The 9,097-nt window shown below is 36.2% G+C and overlaps 1 protein-coding gene across 1 annotated transcript; it reads right to left on the bottom strand.

Moving 5' to 3' along the window:
• Positions 1-784: 784 nt before the first annotated feature.
• LOC110786074 (phosphatidylinositol 4-phosphate 5-kinase 1) lies at positions 785-5,185 on the bottom strand. Its single transcript, XM_021990620.2, has 8 exons — positions 3,905-5,185; positions 3,636-3,800; positions 3,372-3,537; positions 3,072-3,182; positions 2,763-2,956; positions 2,546-2,673; positions 2,359-2,452; positions 785-1,655 (listed from the first exon to the last, which is right to left on the bottom strand). Exons 1-8 carry the CDS (start codon positions 4,906-4,908, stop codon positions 1,346-1,348), a joined length of 2,172 nt encoding a protein of 723 aa, XP_021846312.1. The 5' UTR covers positions 4,909-5,185; the 3' UTR covers positions 785-1,345.
• Between the last annotated feature and the right edge of the window lie 3,912 nt (positions 5,186-9,097).

The raw sequence follows: 9,097 nt of genomic DNA on the forward strand, positions 1-9,097 counted from the left end.
AAAGAGAAATAGAGACAATGAGCATGGGCCTAGGCTCTGTTCCACTGACTTTGACCCTTGTGGGCCCAACCACACTACTATGTGGACTTTCCTATTTCACATTTTACCATGCCAAAATTTCAATTTTATACTTAAAAATAATATATAGATAGAATTGGAGTCCCAATATCAAACGGATTAATAAAATCTATAAACATCATTTTAATATGACTAATACACCCTCCAAGATCACCCACATAATGACCTAACCATGTAGATCACAGACTATAGATTCTACCAAATAGCCATCTGCCACATGGGCAGAGGAGTCATTCACATGTAATGACCAAAAATGATGTCATTGGGATCCCATTTTAAAATATAAAAATATAAAAATAAAATATGTTGTGGTCAAAATCAAATGGGGTGTCCTCTACATACTCGTTTCTTGTTCCTTGTTTGGTTTGGCTGCTTTAGGACTGACTATTACAGGAGCTAATTAATTAAAAATAGTAAAATACTACTGTACTAAACAGTGACAACTGTAAATAGTAAATACAAAATATAAAAACAGTAAAAAAAAAAGAAAAGAAAGAGAGTTGATCAGTTGAATCTTTCATAGTGGCTTTCACTGCTTTTAATAAACATCTCATTCTCAAACTTCATCCAATGCCCCAACTTTACCTGTAAAAGTCTCATCTAAATTGAATCCCCACCACCACCATTTCCCATTCCCCAAACAAGACCTTGTTAATTCTAAATTAATTGTTAATTGCGTCCTTCCTTCCAACAAAAGTCACAGAAATTAAGCCATCTTAACAACCTTAATCATTAACTTAAAGGCACTAACTACAACTATTACAAATCATGATTTAGATAAATAATCCTGTCCTCTTTTTTTCCCCTATTAACCCTGTACAATTGTTATTCCATACACCCTCTTCCCAATTTCTTTTCTGGGGAAATAACACATTTTCCCATTTCTCTATACCTATTCTTTCAAATCCTCTTACTTCAAATTTCCTACAAAATTCGACCCAAAACAGAGGAATACTATAGTAATAAATAAGAATACCAATCCAATTTACACCTTAATTTAATTTACCTCCACCCGTTGAATGTACAAGAATATGATCCCGTCCCAATTGTGCTCTTAGCTGATCCACAAAACTCAGCCAAGGCTAAAATTTCAGCCAGTCATCGCGAATCTGATTCACCTCCTTCGAGTGTTCTTTGTAAACATTACAATCAAGAAGAGAAGTGTTGAATCTTTCTTGAGTGTGTGATTTCTTTCCACATGGAAATGGAGGGGATTCCTTTTTCAATGGAACAGTACCACCCATTTTAGGTTTAACTCTTTCAACTGCTATCTGTCTTCAACAAATATTCTTCCGATGAAGTCACGGAATCTCTTTGAATATAGCTTAGGATCTACGGCTGAGATTGAAGTTGGATCAGCTTGCAAAGATTTATAGGCATGCTCTAACCTTTTGGTGATATCATAGTCTTGCAAAATGTCAATTACCCCAAAGTAAAGTATGACTTCATAGATTTCACCATTTCGAGCAGGTGCTAAATTGCCGTACCCCCCAGGAGTGTACTGATCAAAATCACTTCTCCTGGCAAGCCGCTCTGCTCTTGCTGGCATGTTTGCCCCTAGTCTGATCAACGGTTTTCTGATCAACAAAATTAAAACAATATTAATTAATACCCTTAATTCCCTCAAATAATTACTATGAACTGAACTCAGCATGGACAAAGCAAAGAGATGCAGGATAACACAAGGATCAGAAATACTCGTGGCATCCCATACCGAACCTCAGTTGGTCAGACTAGAAAATAACAAATTATGTCAATCCTTATCTGTGAGCATAATAAAACCCATATCCATATATCTAAACCTAAAATAAGATGTCTATCCATTTATACCCATACCAAGTAGCAAACAGTCAATGCCACTTCGGCATTCCAGCAAGGTCCCATTTAATAGATGAGATAATTGGATATCCTCCTAACTTAAGATGTCACTAGATCACATTAAAATGACAATCAATTATCAAGCATACAAGTAGTTCCGAATAAGACAAGCTTCTTAAACTTGCTGGCTATGAAGTGTCCACATATACCAATCATAAAATTGATGATCTGGTTATGTAGTGTTAACAGACACCAAACATAAATTGGTGATCTGGCTATACCAATAACAAGACTAGGATCAAGCTCATTGAGGTACTCCTATGTCATCAGCTAACTCCATATACGTTTAACAGTTTCAACAAGGAACTAATACCAAATATTGCAGTGCAAAACCTTCCATATAGACTATAACTTTAACAATTCAATGATAATAAGTTCAATGATCAGGAGCAGAAAGCACACCTGCCAGCAAGAACACGGTCCATATCCTGTAGTTCTGCTTCAAGAAAACGGTGTCCTCGCAAGTACTTCTCATTCTGATATGTATCCCTTTTACCTGGAGAAGAAAAAAAATCCAAATCACTTAGTTTAATTAACATATTTACTCAAGTATAATGCAATCTAAAAGCAGAGAGGATGGGATTAGTACCACGAAGGACGAATGGGGATAGGCCCATCTTATCCCCTGTATTGTCATCGCGAAAATGCACACCAACCAAAAGACTGTAATCCATGATTCTTTCTGCTTCAAGGAACTCACAATCCCGCTCAATTTGCCTGATTTCAAATAGATTACAATCAATTCAAGCTGCATAACAATCATACATGAAGAACATCTTTTAAAAAATTGCTAGTCATTAACTCACTTGATCAATTCCTGATACCAATTCCTTTGGAGACGGAAAACAAAGTCAAGATCAAGATCCTTGAGGGTAGTAGTTTCATCAATCTCAACCTCCGGCTTCTCTGTTGTGCGGCCATGTCGAGATCCTTTCAAGTCAAATCGTCGGTGAATGCGGTATTCCGAGCAAAACAAGTTGCCCATGACAATGAAACGTGTCTGGTTCAAATCCACAAAACAAAATTCAGTTAATTAGGTAAAATTCATGAAAAAACATCCTCAATGAAACAAGCACAAACACAATATTGGGTGTCACATGAAACAAGGATTGTACCTTAGGTCCACCAGCTGGTTTCACACAATGCACACCATAGAAGCGAGTCACGAGTGAGTTTTCGTACCGGCAAACATGTTGGTAGTAACTTGGAAGCATCCTAAGAAGAACCTGAATGATTAATCACCCAATTAGTACACCTTAATTTTCTAATACCAACTCTCATTATTTAAGATTAAAACTAACACTAGAGGTTGAAAACAAAAGAATCACCGAATTAATTAGGCAGGCAGACAGCTAAAAAGCACAAACATCCGAGTAGAAATTAGAAACAATAGTCAAAAGAAATGGCAAACTAACCTTGACTTCAGATTTCTTAACAGTCTTGATCATAAATCTATCATCCTGAGTAAGGTAGAAAAAACTACCACTTTTACCAGGTGATGAAAGTTCACGAAGAGCATCATTCCCACATATTGCCAGCATATAATCAGCTGGATCTATTTGAAATAAATCCCTTAAATGTCTGATTCATACAGATAATAATAAATATGTTCCATCAGTTTTCATCCAAAACACAGTAAAACAAATCAAACAAAACTCAGTAAAATCATATGATCATACCTGAAGACCATAGGACAATAATCCTTCCATCGAAACTCAGTTGATTTATGAGTTGGTGTTAGTTTTGAACCTTCTGGTGGAAACCTTGTCCAGAATTTTTCCTTTGGATCAAAATCACTGTTCTTCAGATCCCTCAATACTGAAGCATGTTTTCCTACTGAATGTCTATTTATTACCAGTTTAACAGTCAGTTCATCGTACAAATTATAACAGAATAATCAAAACAGAAATAATAGCAGAAATAAATTTGAAAAAGAAGAAGAAATTACCTGATACCAAGTTGAAGATTGAGCATCAAATCATAATTCTTATGACCTTTGGAAATGGTATGGCCAGGCTTCTTAGCTTCCTTAATAAAACAACAAGGACTCTTAGCAAGTTGGCGATCTAATCTTACAAATCCATCTCCATAAATCATTGAAGCAGCTTCCACATTATCAATTATATCACAAGTTATATCACCTGCTTCACCTTCACTTTCCCATATACAAATCCGTGGCAATATTCTCTCTCCTCCGACACCAACACCGCCATCCATCGACACCCGTTTCTTAAGATTAGTAGTCACAAATGACGGTGGTAGTGACGGCGGTAACGGTAATGGTGGTGGTGGTGGGTAAGTGAAAGTCCCATTCCCCTTAACAATCCCATTATCCCAACAACCTTCAAACTTATTACCATTAGCCCAAATCAAAAGACCTTTCCCACAAATCAAACCATTCTTCCATTCACCATGGTATTGATTCCCATTCTTCCAAATATACTTACCATTACCATCCTGTAAATTCCTCCTCCATGAACCCTCATAAAAATCACCATTAGCATACCTCTTCTCACCATAACCATGTTTTTTATCAGAAATCCAAGTACCTTTGTAAGTGTCTCCCTCAGAACCAGTGAAAGTACCTTGTCCTTCCATCCGACCACCTTTGAACTCGCCCTCGTAGGTTGCTCCGGACGGCCATGAAAACTTGCCTTTGCCGTTTGCTTTACCTTTCTTCCACTCTCCTTCATACATACACCCGTCTGACCAAAGATACTTTCCCACGCCGTGTGGGACGTTTCCTAGGAAGGTTCCTTTGTACAGATCTCCGTTAGGGAGGTGTTTTTCTACTATTGGAGGGGTTACTACGGCGTCGTTTTGGTGGTTAGTTGGTGTAACTCTTCTTGTGGTTGCTTGCGACCTGCTTCTGATTAATGGGTTTTTTGAAGATTCCTTTTCTGGTGTTTCTGGGAGTGGTATTATTTCCAATTCCAACATTGATTCAAACATTTTTACGGTTTTTTTGCTGGAAAATAAAGTTAACGGAGTGAGGTTGGAGCTTTTTATGGTTAGTTTTTGCAGAAATTTGGAGAGATCAGAGAGGGGTTGGAGGAAGAGGGATGATAACCGGTCGAATCTGCAGCATTTTCCGGCGAGGTGAGAGAAAGACAATGCAGCAGGAAATGAAAAAGAGAGAGAGTTAAAGTTGTGTGGAGAAGGGAGAAGACAGAGAGAAGAGGAGAGAGAGGAGATGAAAAAGGAAGAAAATAAATGTGAAATTTGTGTATTTTGTGTTGGTTTGGTGAAGACAATGTCCAGCAAAACCCCAAAGGGGAGTGAATTGACAGTAATACCCTTGAAGAAATGTGTCCAAATGAAATGGGTCCCTTCCCTTGTATTAGGATTCTATTTCTTCATGGTAATTATGTTTATCTTTGACGTGATGCCGTGATGAAATCGTGTAGAGAGAGGAAGTTGTAGGGTTAATTGTTCTGTATGTCTACGTATTTTGGTACTATCTTACGGAATACGTCTTTTCTAAGGTCTACGCCATGGTCTACTTTACCCTCTATGTTTTCCTTTATTTTCAATCTAGCCACTCCAATAGTCCTACAATCTTCTCCCCCCACCGGCCCGCCCCCTAATTTCGATGTTGTGCTTAGAGTTGTGCATGGGCCGGGCCGGCACAGGTTGTTCACAAGCAGAACGAAATTAGTCGACCGGACATGAGTCTGTTGTAGCCTGGTACTGCACCAATGGTTCATAGATTGTATATGAATATTGTTTTAGAAATTTGGTAAGAGATCGAGACAAGCACGATAGGACCGGTCTCACATGACGACCTGTAGCATAGGACTCATTTATTAAAAGAAGCACGAATTCGACACGACTTTGTCTTGGCCCGTTCTAGCTGCAACCCTTCGAGGCACGAGACACGTGACCTAACAGGTGGGCCTACACATGCCAAGCTCTAGTTGTGTGTATGCTTCTTAAGAGTACTTGTACGGACACAATACTCCAAATTAAGAATAAATACATCATTTATATTGCCCTCCTGGATCAAAGATTTAACAATCAATTTATTTATTGCATGTATTACGAGCAAAAGACTTAGTGTATGAATGCATCGGACAAGGATCCTACCAGACTACCACTATAGACCAAACCATATTGATTAAACATTAACCATAGGATTACTATAAGTTTGTTCATATACATATATATGTACTAGTTGCAACTTTGAAGGTACTTTATGATTCGATCGAGCTTGGAAAATGCATGAATCATAAAGGAATGGATTCATCTCAAGATTGCGTGGATTTATAATGTTTGTATTCTTAATTTGGAGTATTGTAGTATATATGACATGAAGTTGAGAGGGATTAACTCCTAGATGAAGAATTTTTTAAAGAAATGGTTAGGTGGCTATATATTTAATTTAATTAAGCTAAGCTACCTCATTATGTCATGTATCTACTAAGCAATACGGAGTACTTTAGATAAAATTCCACCTCACTTAATTCTTTACTATAAAGTTATGATGACATGAAACATCAATCAAGGGTGTCTTACCTAGTTTTTTCTCACGTTTCACAAACATTACTTTACTTTTCTTACATCAATTCTCTACAAGTTTAGCAATTTTGTCCATATCTAGGAGAATTATTCGAGCCATCCTCAATTTGTTTTTTTATAAATTAAAGAGCAACCAAATTCTACGAGATACAAGATTAATTGATCATTGTTTTGAGCCTCTTTGGCTAGTGTCTTTGTCAATTTGTCATGGACTTGATGAATCACAAAAATTAAAGTACAATTTATATCTTTTAAGCTTTTATCTAGCACTCCTAAAAATAGTACATAAATTTTTACGAAGTATTTTCTGATAGTTGGTATTTACAAGGAGAAAATAGAAATTATATTATATATATCCGGGTGTAACTAGCTAGCTAGCTAGATGATGATATTTGAGTCATCATGACTTGGCTTGGTTGAGCCTATTCACGAGATGATGCCTAAGATTGGTTGAAATTGGATTTAAGACAAATATAAGAGCCAAAGTAAGTCTTATAGGAGTGGAGGCCAGGAGGATCCGATTAGAATGATGCACATTCATTCCTAAACTAGCTCGAATCCCAGAAACTAACTCTTGTACCTCTCAATACTTTTGCCAACTTGATGGTTTAAATATTGTAAGCTTTAATACCAGAAATAATCTCAAATTGATCTTATTGGCAAAGTTGCAATGTACTGCGTGTGGCCTTTTGTTGGAAGTGACAAGGATTTCATGCATTTAGCCATAATCATAATGCTCCTATTTGGAATGGATGAAGGAATGAGACGGATGAAATACAACTCCTAACAATAAATGAAATGAACGAATTAATGAGAGGGATGGAGTACAAATTAGAAGGCTTTCTATATGGTGGAATTAAGCTCCATTTGGTAGGGAGTACAATTTTCTATAACTCACTCAAAGGTAGAAAAACCTTTTCTATTTGAAAGGGAGGGAAACCACTTTTCCATATTTGTTCGTTTCCTCTTTACCTCCCTCTCCTTTTTCCCTTCAATTTTCTCTGATTTTCTTTTAAGGAACCAAACAAAGAAAAACTAGTTTGAAATTGCGTTTTCTCTTAAAAAATGTTTTCGATCAATCGAAAATCATTTTGTACTGAAAACGTTTTACACCAAATCAAACGGAGTCTTAATGAAACCGATGGAGTACAAATTAGTAGGCTCTATGTGAGGTGACGATTGCCGATCTAAGGGCTGCACAACCATAAACGTATTGCATGCATGCAGGGCCGGCTAAAGGGAGGTTAAGCCGCACCTACAGCACCGGGCCACAAAATTTTGGGGCCCCAAAAAGAAATTATGTTGGTTAAACCGCCAAGAACAAATAATATATATTTAACAACTGCTTTATTATGCATTATATAATCTTTCATCTTTGTTCAGTTGGTAAGGACTCATAAGTGTGGTAGCCAAGATTTAGCGTTGGATTCTTCACTTGCCCCCCTTTTTTATTTGTTTTTTTTCATGTCCATCAAACCTTTACATCAATTTTCTCAAACCATCACACATAAAACGTTAAACCATATTATTAATTTGACGCTATATTTTATATAAATAAAACAACATTATATAATAATTATGTGTTTTACATTAAATAATTGCCCGTAAAAATTTATACGGGACCAATATTTGTATTTTAGCATAGGGTTTCTAAATTGCCGGAAACGGCCCTGCATGCATGTCTATATTAATTAAAAAACAAAAACTAATAAAAGAAGTGCTTAATTAATTATATTATTCATAACGCAACCATCAATCTGATTGAATGTAGACGATGGCCCTCGACTAGACTACTTGTCACGTTGCCAAACCCTCAATCATATTTCATACTTTGCCGTTGTTTATCATCGCAAGTCATCTCTTATTTTTTAAATTAATTAATTATTCAACTTTCTTATTATTTGTTTGGGCAGGTGCAATGATATATGATGTAATCTATAATTAATTAGCTTATAACTTGAAATAAAAACTACTCGTATATAGTTTGATAGTGTGTATTTGTAAACGAAAACGTTATTGTTAACAACGACGTATGAGTTTTAATCGTAGTATTTTAATTAACAGATGATTCACCAATTCCTATCCTAATAATATTAATTTGGTGTACGTGTTAGTTGATACTACGGATCAGTAGATAATATAGTACTTCTTAGTTCTTACTCAGACCACTTATATCAAGAATTCGAGATCCGGTCATAAATTCTAAATGATCTTATAACCTCGAAATGAAGGAGATAATTAAATAGCCAAACTTGTTCAATTCTTGTTATAAATATCAGTATAATTTCTTGTTACATAGGTATAGAACTATAGACTATAGATACGGTCATAAAATCTAAAAAAAATAGGAATATAGCCGGGAATTAAACAAAAGGGCCGGAGGGTGTGTGACATGCAAATCTCTTTTTATAAATATGAGTATAGTCCTAAAAGTAGCAGCAGTAAATTAATGCATTATCAATGTACTACTCCCTCCGTCCCTTAATACTCGCACCGGTTTGATCGGTGCAGAGTTTAATACATTTGAATTGACTTATTAATTTAATGAGTGTTAGTTGATAGTGAGATATTTTTTTAATATAGTTAGTGGAAAATGTGTAAGATGTCGGGAGTGGTGAGTGGG

This window comes from Spinacia oleracea, chromosome 2 (genome assembly GCF_020520425.1).
Source record: "Spinacia oleracea cultivar Varoflay chromosome 2, BTI_SOV_V1, whole genome shotgun sequence".
NCBI classification, from domain to species: Eukaryota; Viridiplantae; Streptophyta; class Magnoliopsida; order Caryophyllales; family Amaranthaceae; genus Spinacia; species Spinacia oleracea.

What these genes read in the sequence shown, in the direction of transcription:
- LOC110786074 (XM_021990620.2), bottom strand. Translation starts at nt 4,908, where the DNA reads ATGTTTGAATCAATGTTGGAATTGGAAATAATACCACTCCCAGAAACA. An exon ending in TTAAGAAATCTGAAGTCAAG is followed by an intron (nt 3,183 to 3,371) that starts GTTAGTTTGCCA and finishes TTAATCATTCAG; the next exon opens with GTTCTTCTTAGGATGCTTCC. An exon ending in TGGTATCAGGAATTGATCAA is followed by an intron (nt 2,674 to 2,762) that starts GTGAGTTAATGA and finishes ATTTGAAATCAG; the next exon opens with GCAAATTGAGCGGGATTGTG.